Source organism: Hyposmocoma kahamanoa, unplaced genomic scaffold, assembly GCF_003589595.1.
Source record: "Hyposmocoma kahamanoa isolate Upper Pololo Valley unplaced genomic scaffold, ASM358959v1 100021, whole genome shotgun sequence".
NCBI lineage: Eukaryota > Metazoa > Arthropoda > Insecta > Lepidoptera > Cosmopterigidae > Hyposmocoma > Hyposmocoma kahamanoa.
In genome coordinates, this window is record NW_020653200.1 from 14,945,527 (window position 1) to 14,967,752 (window position 22,226).

A 22,226-nucleotide genomic window follows, 5' to 3' on the forward strand; every position below is an offset into this window, starting at 1 on the left:
CGACACATAGCTGAAATATCATTAGGCAATTGCAATATTCTGAAAACGGGGTTATGGTTTTTATGCTTTTTCAAAAAATCATTTTGTCATTTAGCCGCGTTTTAGTTAGCGGACGACAGAAGTGCTTTAGATACTTACTATGGGACTTTTTTCCATTCTCTAAGATGGGATCAGAGCAACATATTTGTAATGTCTAATATTTATTTATTTATTTATGCAGCTATGCATGTATCTATAGATTTGGAACACCTTTTTCCGATCCATGGTTATCTTATCACGAACGAGACGATCTATCTAATCATAGCCACTAGCTTATTGGTGCTATTATTAATTTCTATGCAGAACGCTTATTTATATAAATACAAATATTGCATGGCTTAAGCAACTATTAACGCGATATCGTATAAACTAAGTTAAACGATATTTCATAGGGCCGTTATCGTTATCGTTACCGTTGTAGTAACGTTTGGCGCGGCTCAGTAGAAAGTATTACGACCATAGATCATAAATCTATGATTTGTTCATGGACCTAATAGGTCCATGGATTTGTTCGACAGATTCTTTTCTTTTGCTGAATATGAACTCCAAAAAGCTGCAGACTATAATATTCCAACCATATTATTTAAAACAGCAACACGTTGCCTGTGACATGTCCATTCGCTCTTCTCTGTCTGTACGTTTCGTTTGTTTGTCTATAATTTTATGAATATAATTCTAGACATCGGCGTGAGCAACAGTTTAGTCCATTTATTTTTTGTTTTATTTCCATTTTTACTGCAACTGCTGGAGTTCTACTTAAAGTTAGTTCTTCTGATACGCTGTGCAAATTCTTATGAAGTGGCAGTGTTTTTTTTTTAACAAGGTAATGGGAATACGAAGTATGGCATAATAAAGTAGTTCAGGCGGACGGTATGGGGATCATACGCAGTGCTCGTTAGATATTGTACTACATAGTTATTTTTCAACTTGATGGAAAATTATGACTCCTTTATTGTACCGTGTTACTAGATACAGCAATTTTACTCAATTGAAAAAAATATTTGGCTCAATATAAATAAAGTGCCCTGTGTTTCTTAGTGGAAAAGCGTCCAGAAGCGTCTGCCGTAATACAAGCGCTCCTAATTCCGATGTGTGCAAGTTACCCTTTGCTCGGAAGCTCTTAAGCGATAATCGGCATCATGGATGACGATGGAGACGACAAAGATGACACAAAAAGGTAAGCACGTAAATGTTGTGTACTTGTACATCTGTTGAATCTCGTAAATTTGAGTAGGTACCTAAAGAGATATATGGCAACAACACGTAAACCGCCGCGGTGCGTCGTGTAATTGAAATTGAATTGAAATAAAATTATACTTTTTGCCATCCCAATTCTATTGACATGTCTCACAATAGTTCAGTGTGTGTGTGGCTTTTGATTTAACCAACTACAGAAAATGGTAATTGTAAAGCAAGTTATTACATATGTACACAAGTATCCGTCATACAATGTTGTTGGCAACCTCAAGGACATATCACACATAACGTACTTTGATGCATCACCAAAAATATGCTCTATATACATACCTAAGTATTGCATTTCAATTACCCTAAATAACAAAAAAAAAAACAAGGTACACCTTCATATCACCAATAAAAATCAAACACTTTTTATTTTAAGTTAACATATCCCTTTATTGCTTAAGCTTTGGGATTTAATCTGCTTTGTAATGTTGCTTATGTTAGGTTTTTATTGGTGGTCATGAATTTTGATTTACACCTGGTTTGCTATAAATTATAATTTGATGTACAAGATATATCTTGTGTTATTGTACCACAATATGTATAATCAAGAACAAAATTAGAACCACTAGTTACGCTTTTATTCAAAGGGAGGATTGTAATAGTAATGTTGAAGAAATAAAATTTGTTAAACTTCACATAAATTTTTAAAAATAAACATTGTTGTAAGTGTTTTTGGCTATCAATCAGTCAATATTAGAGAATTAAAAATGAAGATGTAATTCGACTATTGTCAGGGATAGTGCAATTACGCATAAGTAGCATTGTATTAGGGCTTTCTATTTTGGTCATTTAATGGTCAAATCAAATCTGCGTATTATATGTTGTGGCAACCAAATTAGCATTATACATGAGATACGCACCTTTTACCAATTCTGCATACATTGATTTCCACTATCCCCAACATTATACAATTATTTGATTACGGATTCGACATAACATGCAGTGCATTGGCTTGAATTGTGCAATGCATAGTCCTTAAGCATCTGATATTAGTTTGATATGTTAATAGTGTTTGCAATATTTTTGCATTAGGAGGACTCGTAATCTCAGTGAAAAAAAGAGAAGGGATCAATTCAACATGCTGGTCAAGGAGCTCAGCTCAATGGTCTCTACTAATAATAGAAAAATGGACAAGTCCACTGTGCTCAAGTCTACAATATCCTTTCTCAAAAATCATAATGGTTGGTATTAAATTTTTTGACAAAATTTTTTTATTTTTGTATAGGTAACTTATACTGTCTATGTCTCAAAAGTTTCCTACAAAAATGTGTCTTTTGATTTCTAAACATAGCATCAGTTGTATCGCAGAATTGAATGGATGTTAGATTGAGTAACATAAAAAGTTTGTGAAATTTTGTTTTAAATTTTATTACAAATGAACAATTTGGTCAAGTTACAAAAAGAACAGTGAAACAAACCAAATGAAAACAATGGAAAACTAAAAATGACTTTACTATTTAATAACAATACTAATAATTTATTTATTTTGAAAACAGGTTATATAGAAGCTGAAATGTACAAAATAAGTATAATTTCACTATGTCCGACCATATTTTATTACGTTCATATTATTATATTTCTAAGAAGGCTTTTCACTTCACAACTAACTGATATATTTTAGAATTGGTACTTGTAATAGAAACATTTTGTTTATTCCCGTTTAATAATACTGTGAAATAGGTAAAGTGGAATGAAGTATACTTTATGTTAACAATAGCACAATCCAGGGGTACCCGCCGCAATGGAATATTACATTGCAGTATATAATAGCATTCAATTTGATTTGATTTTGTAACACACATCTTTTACTTATTTAGAAAAGCCTGTAGTCTTATCTTGGCTATGGTTATATCTGAATTAGATTCTTTTACATACTCCTCAAAGGAGTATATGATAGTAAACATTTAAATTATATATTATTTGTTTTATTAAAGAAATAGTTCTTCGTAGTTCTTATTTAGTTTTTAAATTTTTGCTATTTTCTGAGTTTTTCGTTTTCTCTTCATTATTTTTGTGGTGTTGTAATAAATACCTTCTATTCTATGTATGTATTACTATTTCAGAAATTACAGTCAGATCTAGAGCTCATGATGTGCAAGAAGACTGGAAACCAGCATTTCTGTCCAATGAGGAATTTACATATTTAGTCCTAGAAGCATTGGAAGGCTTTGTTATGGTTTTTTCAGTCAATGGACGAATATACTATGTATCGGAGGGAATTACTTCACTTCTTGGTCATAATCCGGTTCGTAGAAAGAATAATTTTCTATTTGCACTTACATTTTGTTTCTTTATAACATTAACATATGATGTTGAGTAAGTTGGTTTATTTTACATATTTTGAAGTGTAATTTTTTTTCAGGCTGATATAGTAAATAAAAGTATATTTGACCTAGCGTCCGAGGAAGACCAGCCAAGTCTTTACAGCCTTTTACAGAACCCGAGAACAGCAGCGGATCCCATGCAAGCAATAGCAAAAGGTTAGTTAGTGTCTACTTGTATTTTATATAATTTTTTCTAACTTCTTACTTGAATTATTGGAGAATATTATTTCGTGTGCAAATATAATTTAAGAATAAATATGTGAAATATGTATAAAAGTTAAATTTATCAACAATGCTGTTTAACTTCATGTAAAGTCAAAACACTGCAAGTTCCAGTAATTTCTACTGTAAATTTTTTTTCAAATCTCTGAATATGAAGTGGGCGCTAAAAGTAATGGGGCTCTCTGGATATCAAAACAGCATTTGGGATTAAATTTGCAATTACAAATTGTAACTTTCCATAAGTGTTATATTCATACAGAACGCAAGGTTTTGGATGTTCAGAAAATTTGTATTCACAAATTCAAGAGATTTAAATCAAAGTAATTTATACTATGCTTATGTAACCTTCATTAGTCTCTGCAGGAAATTCATAGACACCTTGTTTAGTGTCGGGACTCAAGTTTAGTGCAGTAGTATATTTCTGGATATCCAGAAGTTTGCAGGTTGTTAGATCTAGAAATTAATTGAAGAAATTGTCCATAATGTAATAATGTCCACTTGTAATTTTAGAACATTATGTGTTTCTTGGTGAGATATTTTTATAGCTGACATTATTATAACAGGCAACTGGCTGTCGCGAAATATCTACAAACAGACAAGGGTTGACACTTAGCAAATTGTATTTATAGCTTAAAAAGTTATAAATCTCTCTTTTGAGTAACGGCATACACTTTTATCATAAAAGATCAAGCAATATTGAGAATTCCTTTGTCTATACTAATAATCTAATATACTTATTTATATACATTATAATTATTGTAATTTTCATCAGTAAATTCATCAAAAGTTACACATAATTAATTGTCTTTCTATTTGTAAAATTATTTAAGCCAGTTAAAGCTAGTATTTCTATTTGAAAATTTCCAACTAGTTGATATTAACCATAGTAAACATAGTGAAGTGTGTAAATTCAAAGGAAAGTAATCACTATACCCCATAACATAAGAAAACACCATCAAGTGCATCATAGACTCCCAGTGTTGACAAGAACACGTAAGCGACGCGGATTTCACGGCGCTTAAGACCTTTTAGTCGCGAGGTTTGCGCAATGATATTATCGACCGTGTTCGGATGAAGGTAGTGGTTAAAATTGACGCTGTGGATGTCTACTAGGTTTGTAAGTTATCCAAAGATAAATATAACAGAGCGTACACATTGGAGATTGTTCTAGACTGCCTACGGGAATTCGGTTCAATTACATTTTGCTGCTATTGGTATTTTATTTTGTAGATAATGAGTGAATATAAATGGGGTTGTTGCCCCTATGGTAACGATAACGATAAGAAGAGCTTTATTAGATGTAGTGGATGTAACCAGAATTACCATTTCGCATGTATTGCTGAAGATGAAAGCTCTTTTTCATCTAAATCCGTATCGCTGTGGAAATGTTTAATGTGCAAACCGCAAAAAAATCCCACTAAAGATGATGATACTCCTGTGCGAAGTGTAACAACTTCAAGAGGAAGTAAGAGACCAGCGTTCATTTCTCCTGAGATTACAGAACCTGATACTGATGCAACAGCAGTTACCAAAAAAGATGTGCATGATATTATAAAGGATGCACTTAGTTCTGAATTTGACAGATTGGTGGAGAAGCTCAGTGACATGGTTTCTCAAAGTTTGGATAGGAAGCTGAAACCCCTGGAGACTGAAATGAACAAAATGCGAGATTCAATGGATTTTTTAAGCTGCAAATATGATGAACTTTTGAGAGAGCATGTCAGCGAAAAGGAGGCTGTGAAGGTAGTTCAGGATGACAACAATATGTTAAAAGTTACCGTAAATGACTTAAAGTTGAAAGTAGAACAACTCGAACAACAGGCACGTTCTAACAATATTGAAATTCAGTGTGTGCCGGAGAGTAAACAGGAAAACGTATTGGATGTTGTTATGAATTTGAGTAAGGTGGTAGATTTCAGTTTGAATCAGTCAGATATAATGAACTGTACAAGAATAGCCAAGCTTAAACAGGACAGTCCCCGTCCGAGATCCATTGTGGTACAGCTTGCCTCGCCTATTGCGTGACAAGTTTATAGCGTCTGTGGCAAAATTCAACAAAGCCAACTTTAATGATAAACTAAATAGCTCTCATTTGGGTCTTTCCGGAAATAAGGTAGCGATTTTCGTCTGCGAACACCTGTCACCTACCAATAAAGCCCTGCATGCTACTGTTAGACAAAAGGCTAGAAAAGCTGGTTATAAATTTGTTGAACGAAAACTACAAATTTCCACCGTGAAGTAAGCCTATGTAATTATGACATCATAGTTTTAACTGAAACATAGCTTGATGGTAACATCTTGAGTAGTGAGCTATTTGACGAAAGGTATGTTGTTTACCGAAGGGATAGGGAAAGTACTGGTTTCCATAATTTGAAAAGGGGCGGAGTCACACTCATTGCATTAAAAAAAAATTCATTTTTAATTTTAGTTTTCATTTTAATCTTCGTTTTAATCGTTTCAATTTTAATTTTAAATATTTAAATTTAAATAATTTTGCGTCATAATGCAATGGGAGAGTAGGTGCGAGGATCTATGAGTAGTCATTGATGTACCTGCTCGTAGTGGCAAAAGTGTTCGTCAGATAACTCTCTGCGCAGTTTACCTGCCCCCACCGGTGAATATCGCATTAATAGACAATTTCCTAAATAATTGTAATTCTCTATTCGATGAAATTGATCTACCGAAATGTTTGGTGGACTTTAATCTGGGAGCAATCGACTGGAGCTTGCTTGGTGACCCACAACGTAAACTCAATGATGTTTGTCAGTCTTTAATTGATTTCACCTATGTTAATAAATTACGTCAAGTAAATAACGTACTTAATCATACTGGCAAATTACTTGATCTTGTTCTATCTGATATACCTATTTGTATTGTTACCAAATCAATGACTACTCTGAGTAAAGTCGATCAGTATCATCCCCCATTTGAAATACATCTCGAGTTCGCAGATTCTAGCAACTCACCGTACAACCCATCAGGTTTGAAATATAGTTTCCATAAAGCGAATTACGAATGTTTTCGTGAAAGTCTTGAAAGTATAGACTGGCATATTTTATTTCAGAATCTTAAAATTTATGATATGGTAAATGTATTTTACGACAAATTGAACGCACTAATTAGTGATTATGTGCCAGTTGCTAGATTGAAATGCAGTAAATATCCACCATGGTTCAGTGGAAACTTGATTAAGATATTAAAGGAACGTAATAAAATCAAAGGTTGAAATTATATAACAATCCAAGAGATGAATTTGAACTACAGTTACTCACTGAACGATGTACAAGTATCTCTAGAGAATGTCATAAAAAGCATTTAGAAAGGTTGCAGAGTCAATTGAGAGCGAATCCCAAATTGTTTTGGGCACATGTAAGAGCTAAGCGTGGTGGATCTAGTACATACCCCATTTCTATGACTGATGGTTCTTATAAAACATCTGATGTTGCTGAAGTCTGTGAATTATTTGTGTCTAATTTTTCTAGTATTCGTGATTTTACTGGTGGCAATATTTTGGGGGGAAATTGCTGTATAGAGGAATCGTCATCTCTAAAATTCATGGAAATAAATAGTCAGGGTTTTCATGTACTATTAATAGAACTAGAAACTATTGAAAGAATTCTGAAAACACTAGATAAAATAAGGGAGCCGAGCCCGATGGAATATCACCTCTGTTTATTACTTCTTGTGCGTCGCAGTTGGCCCAACCTCGTTATTTAATATACAATAAATCTAGCTACTGGTGTGTTCCCTTATATTTGGAAAAGAGCTAAAGTCGTTCCTATTTACAAGTCGGGTGATAATAGCCTAACAACGAATTATAGGCCAATATCGATTTTGTGTATATATGCCAAGATTTTGGAATCTCTCCTTTGCACGTATATTCGTAGACATTTTAATTTTTATCTTAGCAACTTTCAACATGGTTTTGTTAGTGCCCGTTCTACTTGCACCAATCTAGTCACATTTAATGAAAATCTGGTCGAAGCTTTAGACTCAGGGAAGGAATTGGATGTACTGTACACAGACTTCAGCAAAGCTTTCGACTGCGTGCCGCACAAAATACTTTAAAAAAAGTTATATGCATATGGCTTCTCGGGGATTTTTCTTGATTGGCTCATGTCCTATTTAACGGATCGATCTTTCTGTGTAGTAATTAACGGCTATCAATCAGGGCCTAGAAACGTAGCATCAGGTGTTCCACAGGGATCGCATTTGGGTCTCCTATTATTTAATATCTTTATAAATGATATACCTGTCCCTGTACCTGTGTGCTTTAGGGTTTCGAATTTATTTATGTACGCTAATGATCTCAAATTTGCCAGGGTAATAAACTCTATAAACGATGTACAGCTGCTTCAAGAAGAGCTGAACCGGCTAGTTGTATGGTATGGAGATAACGGTATGAAGCTTAACTCTGCTAAATGTTTTTTTGTAAAATTTTGTCTCAAATTTAATATTATTCCCTCTAAATACTACATTGGCAACCATTTAGTTCAAGAATGTGATAAAATTAGAGACCTCGGAGTTTTGTATGATAAAAAGGTAACTTTTGCCCCACATATAGAAAATATAATTAAGCGTGCGTCTAGAATGTTAGGATTTGTTATGAGAAACACCAAGGATTTTAAAAATGTTAAAACAAAAATACTATTGTACCAAAGACTAGTCCGTAGCACATTAGAGTACTGTAGTGTGGTGTGGCGGCCTCATTTCGCCGTTCATTCGTTGCGATTGGAGCGAATACAGAGGCGTTTCATGTGGTACCTTGCTTTCTCGATCGGCAAAGCCAAAAAAGGCTTCTCATATGCTGACAAATTACGTTATTTCAAATTGATGTCCCTGGACGACCGGAGAAAATTCCTTGATTTTCTATTTCTCTTTAAAATTCTGCGTAACCACATAAATTGCCCTCATTTGCTTTCTCTTTTCAATTACCGTATCCCACCGAGATTACCCCGTCACCCCATTACACCTCTTCGTCCTCCGTTGCGGCGCACCGTCTTAGGTACAAACTCACCTGTACCCAGACTGTCCAATCTACTCAATGAAATCAGTCATCATTGTGATATACACCAAATCTCACTAAGCAAGTTTCGTGTGCTTGTTCACAACAAATTGTTAAATAAGCAAATAAGTAGGTAGTATAAGTGGTCATGTGTTTTTTGTTTCTGTTTTCTTTTGTTTCTTTTTTACTGTTAAATGGTTAGACATTATTTATTTATTATTCTTTAATCTTAATATAGGAACTTAATTACGAGTTTTCAGTTATGGCATGAGGTGTTTACCAGTAATTAACTGTTGCACTCAGCCTTTAAGCAATGTTATATATTTCTCTAGCTGTAGTGGAGAAACAATAAATTAAAAAAATTGTTAAATGAACAATTTTTTCTTCATATTTAAAAGAACGTTTGAGGTAATTGCTATTTCGTCTCTGGGAATTTGTTACAGGAAATTTAAAAAATACAGCAGGTGTAATTACAATACTTTTACTCAGTGCTATCACTCACATGACACTATTATTCCACAGTACTGTCCCGTATCTTTCTACATAAGCTTTGTTTACCTGTGTAAGCACAGGGACCTTAAAAGTTCAGGGGCTGACCCCAGATCAGCTCGTGGACATGGTAGTCATAGTCCGTTGTCACGGACTTCATCCGGCTGTCAAAAGGCTAGTGACTCTAGTGAGCGATCCCGGGTGCACGTACTCCCTCCCTATTTTCCAGATAGGTATCGCAGATGTGGGCACGCTCACTTCCCGTTGTGCATTGCGCCACTAACGGTTTGTCACTGCTAAGCCGTTTGAATCTAAATTCAATTACCAATTCTCCTCCCTGGTAAAAGCTGTAGGCATGCTCACTTGGCGATGCCTCTCCGTGCGCCTATAGTTTCCTTTAATTTCGATGCGGTTGAGATAATCTATCCACTTAGCCTCTACTAGCTATCTGGACTAGTACCGGAGATGTCAGTCGCAGTATCCTGCGACAGTGTTCGAGCATAGCTTCCACTTAAAGGGCAAGTCACGTGGCCCGCACTTCCTTCCGCATTAGGCCCTCGTCCAAATCGCTACTAAGACGTGCTAGCTGCTCGCGACGCATTATCGGGGCAAATATCCATACGCAGAATACGGTTCCGCCAAGGAAGCCCGTGAAGGCGTATCACTGGCGGAGGACTTCGCCCGGACGCCCACCGTACCTTGGTCATACCGAGAAGCACGTAGTCTCCCTATCTTATTTCTAGATTATTTCATATTAAATAGATTATTCTACATTATTCTAGATTATTACCCTAGATTATTTTAGAGTACAACCAAGATTGCATAAAAGTGTTTTCTGTCGTACTTTAACATGCAGATTTATCTCCCTCTAGTGGCTCCATGTAACGGAAACCGGTTGAAACTACTAAGTGTCATAGTAAACTTTTAAAAACGGAAATTATCAGCAGTATGTTAAATTATAAATTATTTATTTATTTATTTATTTATTAGGCACACCAACAGTTACTACAATAAATCAAGAGTAAGTAATACATTTCACAAACTAATCTAATTGCGTAACCATTTATAGGCGAGCACCTCAAGCAAAAATAAACATGTGTGTATAAATTAAAAGGAAAAAGAAGAGGAAACAAAAAATAACAAAAACAGTTTTAACAATTCTAAGACCAAGAAACTAACTTAAAAAGATATATTATAATCTCATGAATAATGACATTATTATAATAACTATAATAATTACAACAACGGAATATCGTCCTTATATGTCAATGTTATATTGTACAGCTCGCATGCTCTTCCTCACGTAGACCCAAATTAGATGTCTTTCCGACACGGCGTATCTGCATTACTCAGGTTACATTATGGAGCATAAATTTAAGGAGCGCTGGTATCTGCGTTTGCGCTCGTGATGACATCTGTTTTAAATGTCTCTGTGACCTCGAAGACCCCGATCTCTCTGTAATGTGGATTCTGGTGGACACTAGACTGGAACAAATTGTCTACGCCAGTGTGTACCGGTCGCATACTGGAGACCCGGAGACGACTACGCTGTGCAACTATCTCTGCAGCTCGGCGGAAACAGTCTTTAATGACTTTAATGCCCATCACCAGGAATGGTTGTTCCCATATCAAAAAACCGACCACGCTAGAAGAGAGGCGGGGGCATGTGCTCTATCGCTAGACCTCACCCACCTGGTGAGTTGCGCTACCCGGGTACTGGACGTCAATCACCACACAGCCAATTGCCTGGATCTTCTGCTGACAACCGTTCCAGACCGCATCAAGTATCGGTTTCGTCCCCACTAGGGACTTCCGAGCACTGTCTGGTGAAATCTGTATCTGTCTATTCCCCACCCGATCTCAGTACGAGAGGTACTAGAAGGATGTGGCGATACAAGTCAGCAGATTGGAATGCGATGCGGCATTTTTTTGCATCTTATCCCTGGCGGCAACTGTGCTTCTCTTCTGAAGATCCGGCGTGCTGCGCGTCTGCCGTCTCTGAGGTTCGTGCTATGGAATACTTTATTCCGTATATCGAAGTCTCCTTCAGCGGCAAAGCTTGCCCTTGGTTTAACGCTGAGTGTGCTTCTGCGGAAACCCTAAAGCAATCTGCGTACCAGGCTTGGGCTGATATTCGAGATTGCAAAGCACCGGAAACCCTCCGCCTGAAGAAAGCCTTTAATAGAGCCGCTAGATCCCGCAAAAAAGCGATACGGAAAGCTCGCTTTGGCCATATTAGTCGTGTTGGGGCCAGGTTAGCTTCATACCCATTAGGGAGTAAAGCATTCTGATCGCTCGCTAAATCGGTCGAAGCGAATTTCTGCAAGTCATCCCTTCCGTCTTTAATGAGAGCTAACGGATCGTCACACCGCTCAAGGAAAAGCAAATCTTTGTGTTTCTCTTTTTGCTTCCAACTCCCGTCTTGACGCTACTTTGCAAACACCACCTACATTACCTCGCTATGATTCGTAAATGCCCGAGAGCACTGTCCGTCAAAAAAAAGGTGTTGAAAACTTTACGCAAATTAGACGTCAACAAAGCCAGTGGCCCTGACGGAATCCCAGCGATTGTCCTGCAGAACTGTACACCCGAGTTGTCTCCGGTGTTGACTCGCCTGTATCGCCTCTCTATGAGTTCTGGACAAGTCCCGAAAACCTGGAAGCTTGCAAATGTACAGCCTGTACTTAAGAAAGGTAGTCATACCGACCCATTTAATTATCGACCTATCGCAATCACCTCCATACTCTGTAAGATTATGGAGCGCGTATTGAACAGCCGTCTCCTTGGATACCTCGAAGATAACGATCTTCTCAGCAATCGACAGTACGGTTTTCGCCGTGGTCTATCTACTGGGGATCTTCTTGCGCCACACATTTATGGGGCGAGGCTGTCGAGAAACGCGGTGAATCGCTTGCCGTGTCTCTCGACATTTCAAAGGCCTTTAATAGGGTTTGGCTTGATAGCCTGTTAAACAAGCTTCCAGCTTACGGAATTCCTGTTGGCTTTTGCACATGGATAGGCGATTTTTTTGAATGATAGGTCAATCCGTGTAGTTGTAGATGGTTACTCGTCTGCTCCTCATGGTATAAATGCCGGTGTATCTCAGGGATCCCTCCTCTCCGCCACTCTATTCTTGCTGCATTTCAACGACCTGCTGCTGATGCCCGGTATCTTTGGATACGCAGACGACAGCACAGTGGTAGAGAGTTATGTGCCAGACGCCCGAGACAACGGCGAAGAGATCCTGTGAAGCGAGAGGCGATGCAATGGTCACCCGGTTGAATCTGAGTCTGAAAGCGGCTTCCGACAGGGGAGATGCTAACAGGGTCAGGTTTAATGCGTGTAAAACACAGGCGTGTCTTTTCACATCAAAACGGAGTCCCCTACACCTTACTCCGACTTTCCGTACAGTACAATTTGGGGCTATTCAAGGCTAGAGTGAATAGGCATTTCAAACGCGTCTCATCGTCGGTCACATCGTCGCTTAACATCAAGTGAGATTGTGGCCAAGCGTGTGTCTATTATATATTTAAAAAAAGCTTTGACTATTATTTTTTTCCATCTACAAATAGTACAAATCACATTGTGGCGCCATCTACCGGAAACCAATTAAAACTAATTGACGATTGCCACATTAAATCATTGTCGAGGTTACTATCACAAAGTAATGACAATAATTAACGTACATATACATTACAGATTTTAACAACACATCTTTGAGCGGTTACACACGGCGACTTTTAGCAGCGACGGGGCACGGCGGTTGCATCGATGCAAACGCGCGACTGCATCGATGCTCTCGCTTATGTTGAATAATTAAAAACGTGTATTTGCATCGCGATTGTATCGCCACTTAAGTCGCGCTTGTTTGTAAAGGTAGATAATATTAGCGACTGCGTCGTGACTGAGTCGCTGCAGATGCGCTGCTAAAAGTCGCCGTCGTCGTGTGTAACCGATTTTAATGAGAAATTGATGTGGAAATATGACGATTGCTTGTGTAATTTGTTGATCTACATTGTTTACATAAAAATTTTTGATTAATGGAAAAAAATGGAAAATTTTTAGAAATGTCCGGGAGAAAATCATCTAAGAATCATAGTCTGAATCCACCTTTTTTTGTTTTCGGCAACCTGTCCACCCTGTATTATGTAATTTTCGATGTAAGGACTATGAATGCAATAATGCGTTTTTGAAACTCAAAAAGCAAGTTAATAAATATGAGTGGTATTTGAATTTCCTTTAAACATGGCACACAAAAACATTTGAACTATATTGCATATATACATGAATTGACTTTTAAACACATAACGACGTAGAACTTATTACTTCAAATTATTAGACAACGTAAATCAGATTTATTGACTGCATTATGTTATTAACACTTAATGTCTTGGCGAGTAAGTTATTGTTTTAAATTTTGATGAGAACTTTTGTAATCTTTGGCGATGTAATAGTTTTTCTTTGTGCTAACTAGCGGCCACTTTCAATCCTTTAAGTGAGTTAGTAGAACATTGAATACATAAGTGATAACGACGAACTTTGTTAATAGACTATCCATATTTCAATATTATTTAATTTTTTATCTCAATGTGTTCTTGTAACATTTATGATGAACCAGAGCGTAAAGGTGGATCTCCTCACGATGGTTTCCACTATTTTCCACGCAATTTCAAATTAAAAATTTTATCTGATATAATTCAAACACAGAACTGCAGGTCTGTGTCAAGGATAGAAAGCCGGAACTCAGTTGCGCAAACGCTAGCTAACATTGGGCTTTCAATAACGAGTTTAATGATATAAATTATGATATCTTAGAATTAGTCCCCACGCAGACCACGAACTGTAGTTGGCTTTGCTTATGGACCCGTGATACTGCGTGTTCTAGTTTTTTAGGTCCGGTATTTACGGAGTCGTTTCCGATTCTACCAGAACCAGGTCCCAGTAAAAAGCTAGAATTTTGTTCATTCCGACAATACGCGTTTTGGTGCGTTTAGACATCACCTCATCTGCTCCAGTCGTAGCGGAGCCCGGACCGACAAGTTCTCGATAATGTCGCTACGTTGTTTAACAACCGATGAAGTGTGCGAGTGACTTGCAAAATTTTTTTGCTTGTGTCGTTTCAGTAATATTTACAGTTACTACACAGCGTATATAACACAGTATTGTTTACTGAAACTGATTAAAATGCTACGCGATCTTTGTTATTCAATAATAGTAGTGGAGCTTTTTGTGAAAGAAGTCCAGGGCAGTAATGCCACCTTACCTATTTCTGCCGCCATAGTAGTGTGAGCATTACTGCGTTCCGGTTTGAAAGGGTACGGGTGCTGGTCAAATTACAGGCACATGGGACTTGTCAAGTTATGTCGCAGGGTGTCGGGCGCAGTGGCAGTGCCCCTCAGATCTTTGTGATTTAAATCTCTGCGTGGTACTGCAACTGTTATGGACAGATGTGTCGCTTAGCATCAGGCGTGTGACTTGTTCATCCCGTCACACAGTTATTAAAAAAAACTTCAGTATATCGACTGTGAACTGTCAATCAGTACTATCTCAATTTTGACAACTTTACAGTGTAAAAAAAAATTGTTTGCCTCATTTATATAGCATCTGGTTTATTGAATAAAAATACGTACTTTTTAAATATTTTTATTGCACGTGTATGTATGTACGTGAGGCGCACTATAAGTTTCCGGAATGAATAAGATAAAAATACTATAAATGGTCGTTAGCGTTAAGGCACTTTTCATACGAATGAACCAATTTTGAAAATATTTATGCCACTCCTTCGTGACAATCTCTGAAACATATTTTTCATACTCTTCGACAGCTTCTTCAGGTGATGAAAATCGTTGACCGCATATCTGGTTCTTAATTTTTGGAAATAAATAAAAGTCACAACAACGCGCCAGCTCGGGACTGTACGTGGGATGGCTCATAATTCAAAATTTCATTGTCTGTCTGGCCGTGTGAGAACTGGCATTATCGTGGCGCAAGATGATACGGCGTTTACGGTTATTTTTTCCGGAGTTTGTCAATAAGTTCCGGCAAACAAATGGTCGTGTACCAATCACTATTCACGGTACAACGATTCTCTAAAGTAACAGTAGCGACGTGTCCAGTTTTATTTAAAAAAGAAGCAATCACCCGCTTAGAGGCACTTTGCACGCGTGCCACTTAGGTTGGTTTCAGCTCATCTCGAAAGATCCATACGCTCGATTGCTGCTTTGTTTTAGGATCGTAACTATAAATCCATATTTCGTCACCTGTCCCACCACAATTTTGATGCCCCTTCGTAGAATCTGGTAAGTAAGTGACGCGATCCGTTTTTTGAGGCTCAGTCAAGTTGTGTGGGATCAACCGAGAGCACAGCTTTTTCACACACAAATGTTTGTGTAGTATTGATTATATTAATAACTCAAGCCTATGCCTAAAGAATCTCATGGTATGTCACGTGCCTGTCTGTTTTGATTATACGGCGCACAGCATCGATGTTTTTGTTGTTCACACCAGTGGACGGGCGACTATCACGAATGCGTTTAAATTCTGCAAACCAGGTCTAAAAGTCGTCTTGTATGGTGTTTCATCACCAAAAGCAGTTTGAAGCCGAGGGAAGCCCCGCTAAGCTGTTAAATTACACTTAAAGTAGTAAAAACTCAAACTACGAAAATTTTCACGAGTTAAATCCACGGTGATGTAGACAACCAATTTCTAAAATAAAGCCACACACACAATGTAAAAACAAGTGACAGTCAGATGAAACAAACTGTATTCTATAGCCAGAGTTCCATTTTCTAATGTTGTAATTAATTTTTAAATATTGTTTATATTAGTGGCCAGTTCCGGAAACTTATAATGCGCCCTATGCACAACTACGTATTTTTATTTAATAAACAAGATGCTATATAAATGATTTTTTCTTCATCCTATTCATTTGTCAAAATTACATAGTACCGGTTGCCAGTTCACAGTCGATAGGTATAAATCCTGCGCAGTGATGATACTCGGCGAGAATATCATAGAATATTCAATTAGCTTTATCCATGCAGTAAACGTAATTGAAGCGTATTCACTGTGATGTCATAGGTTTCACTATACTGGCTCTTTTCCTTTGATATTTGTAAGCTCATTTCAATTTCATTACGAAAACTAGTGGGGTATCTGAAACTTTTTACGAACATCGCGAATGTTGTGAAATACTTTTTCGTAATGAATAATGATCGTTTAACTTTTAAAAAGAAACCTTGATACGAATAAAAAATATTGAGCAATTTCTCAAACTTCTCTGTTTTGAATTTATGTTTTTGCTTAATGGTTCCAGAGAACGAGATACGTTTCCAATGCCGCCTTAGACGGGGTACTCTGGACTTCAGAGACGATACGACGTTTGAACTCGTTCAGTTCAATGGACATTTAAGTGAGTATTCTAAGAATTGATAAGAATGGGTGTACGTGTGGGGTCATTCACTAACCGTGTTTCTATGATTATCAACGAATAATTTATTTGCAGGAATGAACATGGAACAAGCCGACAACAGCGACATATCTGGGTATCCGCAGAATCCTGAGTCAAGGTACTTTACTACTGATATTCTTACAACCTACATGCAACACCGAAGAAATTATTATTTTATAATATTTAAAGTTAACGTTCAAAATTAATTTTCCTGGTAATTACCTTTATAATGTTAGTATAACTTAGGTACTTAAGTTTATCTCACGAAGTAGATTGTACTCAGCACACTATTTTGGTGCTATTGTGTCCTTGCACATGTACTTACTATTACAGTTATTAGATGAATTTGTGGGAATAGGTACACTACTGTGTTTCAAGTCTTGTTAGACCAGACATTTGGAATAAAACTTAGCAAGTGTTGCGTTTTGCTGTTCTAAAGGGCAAATCAGCAAAGCTACATGAATAGTGTAAAATACCTTTTAAAACCATTTTAATAATTATTTCGTACTGTTATTATTTTTTTTAGTTATAATCAACTATTTTTGTGCTTTTTAAGTACAAAAGGCGAAGAATTTTAAAGTAATTATTCTCCAGAACTAAACAAAATTGGTACTCTGGAGTTTTTTTGACGGACTAACAGTCGAAGATCGAGTATTTTGAATGCCTAAAATATATATATAGAAAGTCAATGACGTCTAGATTGTTTCCTTGCGTACGTACCTCCATTAACGAGACCAGCCTTTCCGAAAGTGGGCGGTAACGCCCCCTTGTGAGCGCTGCATGCCTAAAGGGGGCCGGTAAGAGATCCAGAAAAAAAAATAGGGGCATAGGGGCGTTGTGTAGAGGCTTAGGGGGAGATTTGTAATTTCATGTAGGAAGACTCTTAGGGTCGTATTCTAGAACTCTACTCAATGCTCAAGTCAGGATTTGAGCAGACTTGAGTACTATTTCAAGCACTGGAACCGTATAATATAATACGACCTTAATGGCAAGGACTTGAGTATGATTTTCAGTGCTCACTACAATACTCTCAGTATTGAGTAGAGTTCTGGAATACGACCCTAAGTGTCGTAAGTCAGGACCGCAACTAAAAAAAATATTTTCATTTGCGGTTTCGCGCGTAATAGATAAGCAGTACTTAAGTTCAACACTTACTTACATATTTCTCAAAACTAAACAATGTCGAAGGTAAAAAAGGAAAGACGGCAATACTGTGCGGAATATATTAAATTCGTATTAATTGAAAATCCCACAAACCCGTCGACGACGGATTTGTGGGTTTGTGCCTTCTATGTCTAAAAACGTTTTCGAATGCAAGATCATTTGAACAAAATGCATCCAGATAAGAAAGACAAGAATGTAGCATATTTTCAAGACCTAGAGAAAAAGCATAATACTCAGCCAAGTGTAGCAAAACTCTTTTCGGCGGCTGCTAAGCAAGATGAAGACGGACTTCGAGCTTCGTACAAATATCTCTTTGTTCATTGCTCAAAAAGGCAAACCACACAACATCGGAGAAGAGTTAATTTTGCCAACAATAAAGTAAGTAATAACTACTGTGCTTCATAAACCGGCCGCAGATATTATCCGAAAAATTCCTTTTCTGTGCAAAGACGAATTGACGAAATGGCTGAAAACATTGAAGAATCATTGTGCAATCATCTGAGGATTAGTCAATTCTCAATTCAGCTCGATGAGTCCACTTTACCAACTAATGAAGCATTGTTGCTGTCTTACGTGAGGTTTATTAAACATGAGAAAATATGTGAAGAACTATTGTTTACTTGAAATTTAGAGATCGATACAAAAGGCGAAACCATATTCAATACATTGGAAAAGTTTTGTGATGAGAAAGAAAAAATTACCTTGAAAAAATCAGTTGCTACGGATGGCGCTCCGGCTATGACAGGGTCCCATAAAGGCTTCATAGTGTATTTGAAAAATAAAATTCCAGATGCCCTTGCTGTACATTGCGTTATTCATAAACAACACTTGGTTGCTACAAATTTAAGTGAACGACTATTTCAATCACTGCAATATATCAACAAAGCAGTAAATAAAATCCGTAACAGCTCTTTGAATGATAGATTATTTCATCAGCTTTGTGTTACTAATGACGGAATTTCAACCGTTTGTTGTTTCATACTGAAGTTCGTTGGCTATCAAGAGGCAATTGTCTGACTCGATTTTACAACCGGCTTGACTCTGTGATAGAGTTCTTGGCAACTAAAGATACAGAATTGCGCAACATGCTCATTACATCAAAGAATGATATAGCTTACATGACAGACCTGTATAAATTGTTCAACGACGTGAATCTCCAACTGCAAGGCGATGAACTAAATTTAATTAAAACAAAAAATGTCGTTGCTGCTTTCGCAGCCAAACTGCTTCTACACAAAAAGAATATGGGCAGACGTGAGTTTCACAATTTTCCGAATTTATCAGTATCCTGCGGTAACGACGACTTGTTTGCCTACTGCCAATATTTGGTAAACCTCCACATTGACTTCACCGAAAGATACCAAGTCATTTTGAACTTGGAAATACCAGACTGGGTGTTGGATCCGTTTTCAAATGTCAGCACAGCAATATCACCTCAGCTGGATGAAGAACTTATAGAATTGACAACGAATGAGGAAATAAAAATCAAGTTCAAAAATGGCTACCAAGAATTTTAGCTACAAAAACCGATCCCGCAATTGTACCCTGGATTGTGGTCAATCGTTCAACGTTTCTTGATAGCATTCCCATCGTCATAGGTATTTGTGTCAACGTGGTTTTAGTGCTGTGACAACGCTGGTTACTAAAAAGAGAAATCATTTGCATGTTACCGAACGTGGTGACTTGCGGCTGTTCTTGAGTAAATTAGAACCTGATATCAACAAACTTATTAAACAGCATCAGATTCATCCTTCACATTAGTTTTTATATTAGAATCGATTATGTTTGTTTTATTTTGAATAAAAGATACTCTGTCTGAATACTGTATAGTTGCGTTTCAATAATCGTTCTCATTGGCAGGTGTAGCCCTTAAGAGTTAACTTGAGACCTGAGCGCCATTGTGTACTATACACTCAAGTTAACTAAGGTCTCAGGCTAACCAATAGTGTTGTAGGTAGTCCTACTGCGCTCAAGTCTTAAGTTAACTCTTGCGGGTTAGAGTAAAAGTCTCGTTTAGAATGCATGTTTAATCTCCGCTAATATAGCTCACAATAATTAATTAATTTGAAGTTATAGTGGTTTTTAAGTAGGTGAAAAAATGGGGGCGCTAAAAAATAATTTATTCTCAAAGACAAAATAAGTTTGGGAACCCTGGACTAGACAGTCTTGTATTTAAATCGCAACCTACTCACAACTCGATTAAAATAGTTTGATATACGAGGTTGACCTTACTACAAAAAGTGATGTTCACCGAGAATTAAATGAGTTTTACTTAGGTAATTTATTAGTGGTACGGACTTATTAGCAAGGAGTTCTTTTCATACTTTATGTAGTTCTTTTGCGATGCGTCTTGAAATATACTTTTTTTTCAGACTATTACTTGTGTGTACGGGTCGCTTGTACACACCTCAGCTGATTCGCGATGTGTCCCTGGTGGATTCAAACCGCAACGAGTTCACTTCGCGTCACAGTCTCGAGTGGAAATTTTTATTCCTTGATCATCGAGCTCCGCCTATAATTGGATATTTGCCCTTTGAAGTTCTGGGTACATCTGGTTACGATTATTACCATTTCGACGACCTCGAGAAAGTCGTGACTTGTCATGAAGCATGTGAGTATTACAAGTTGAGACAGTTATGTTTAAAGACTACGTGTGAATTGATGGTCATTCTCAGCAATTGTATTGTGATAAAGTAATCGCAAGCGTCTTACAAATTAGATGCGAGACAAGTGCGCCATCAGACTCTTGCAGTCATTAACTTCCAGGTGGACAGTAGTGCCTACCTAATTATTAATTCATACCTTGTGTATATTGTATACTAGGTTTAGTTCCATGACATCTGAAGTAAAATAAATTATTATTTTCTTTTAAATGTGACTATATTCTTTCATTTCAACAATAAACGTATGAATTATATATATATTTTCAGTAATGCAGAAAGGCGAATTGACTTCTTGTTATTATCGCTTTCTCACCAAAGGGCAGCAGTGGATCTGGCTTCAGACTCGGTTTTTTATTACATATCACCAATGGAATTCCAAACCGGAGTTTGTAGTGTGCACACATCGTGTTGTAAGGTACAGCATATTGTCTGACTTGTTGTGCTATACTGTTGAATTATGAATTAAATTGTATGACACGATTATGTATCGCCTTGCCAGTTACGCAGACATATCGAATAGTACGAAGCAGGAGAGCAATGAGGCAGAAACCGTGACCCAGCCTAAAGCATCGCAGCAGGTGGGCAGCATTAGCATGGCCGGAGGATCAGTAAAGGAAGCGCCGCCCGAAGACACCATAGTCGCCTTGTCGCCATCCTACATGTCAGAGGCTAGTGATGCTTTTGGCAATACTTATCAGCCTTCATCTCAGGTAAATACTCTGCTTTTTAAACCAATATGTTTTTATTTAATAGTTTTGCATCACCAAATATAGCTCATGTATTTTCATGAGCAGCCGTCTTCGGTGAAGTCTGTATCGATGAGCAGCACCGCTGGTACAGTAGCCACGACGAGCACTACCGCCACTGTGGCCGTCTCGTGGACGCGAGGCTCGCAAGTGCGTTATACCGGCTCCGATACTGCCTCCCTCTCCGGTGATTCGCTCTCCTCGCGTCGAAATAGTACACAAGAGGTAATTTATTACCCTTCTTGCGTGTATGTAAGTATATACTGTGTAACGAATGAGCCCCTTGCAAGGCTTTAATTTTTACTCAGTTATATTTATGAAATAATCGTCGTTTCTCTTATAAAAGTATCTCTCGCAAAGCTACCTGAGCTACGTCCAGGCTATAAATGAAATATAACTGCAAACGTGTATTCAATTTGGAATCTTAGTCTAGAATTGCCAAGATCTTCCACTTTTTTCTATTTGTTTGGAATGTATTTTTTAAATACATTCCAAACACATATAATTCACCTATATTAATAATCTATATTAATTCAGTCAGTATTTCTACTCATAGAGTAGAGCCTAGACTACTTTACGATCCCGCATGTATATGCAATTTCCTCAAAGGTCCATTATTCAGGTGTCAGGTATGTCGATTGCAAATTGACTCCAATGAGATTCTTAATAAGTGATATGATACTCAACGAGGAGCAGGTGATAGATCAATCTAATGGGTTCAGTGAAAATAGCTGAAATTTTCATATAATATCGACTGATTAAAAGTTTAAAGGAGTGCAAAAACTGACTGAGGACAAATTTTTGGGATTTTAAGTACTGGTAATGGAAAACTAGCATAAGTGAAGGAATTTGTGTATCTGGGTAGTCTATTCACAAGAC

General features: G+C 37.2%; 1 protein-coding gene across 2 annotated transcripts in view; it reads left to right on the forward strand.

Annotated features, from left to right (window-relative positions):
- The first annotated feature begins 754 nt into the window (after positions 1 to 754).
- LOC113239912 (circadian locomoter output cycles protein kaput) overlaps positions 755 to 22,226 on the forward strand; it is a 29,256-nt gene continuing 7,784 nt past the window's right edge. The window contains exons 1-11 of one of the 2 annotated variants that reach the window (XM_026477111.1): positions 755 to 862; positions 1,078 to 1,216; positions 2,317 to 2,465; positions 3,348 to 3,529; positions 3,647 to 3,764; positions 16,640 to 16,735; positions 16,829 to 16,892; positions 20,311 to 20,549; positions 20,869 to 21,016; positions 21,101 to 21,311; positions 21,396 to 21,572. In XM_026477111.1, the coding sequence (XP_026332896.1) occupies positions 1,179 to 1,216; positions 2,317 to 2,465; positions 3,348 to 3,529; positions 3,647 to 3,764; positions 16,640 to 16,735; positions 16,829 to 16,892; positions 20,311 to 20,549; positions 20,869 to 21,016; positions 21,101 to 21,311; positions 21,396 to 21,572 (1,422 nt within the window). In that variant the 5' untranslated portion in view covers positions 755 to 862; positions 1,078 to 1,178. The remainder of the gene's footprint in view (positions 863 to 1,077; positions 1,217 to 2,316; positions 2,466 to 3,347; positions 3,530 to 3,646; positions 3,765 to 16,639; positions 16,736 to 16,828; positions 16,893 to 20,310; positions 20,550 to 20,868; positions 21,017 to 21,100; positions 21,312 to 21,395; positions 21,573 to 22,226) is intronic. The other variant, XM_026477191.1, reaches the window with a different exon arrangement.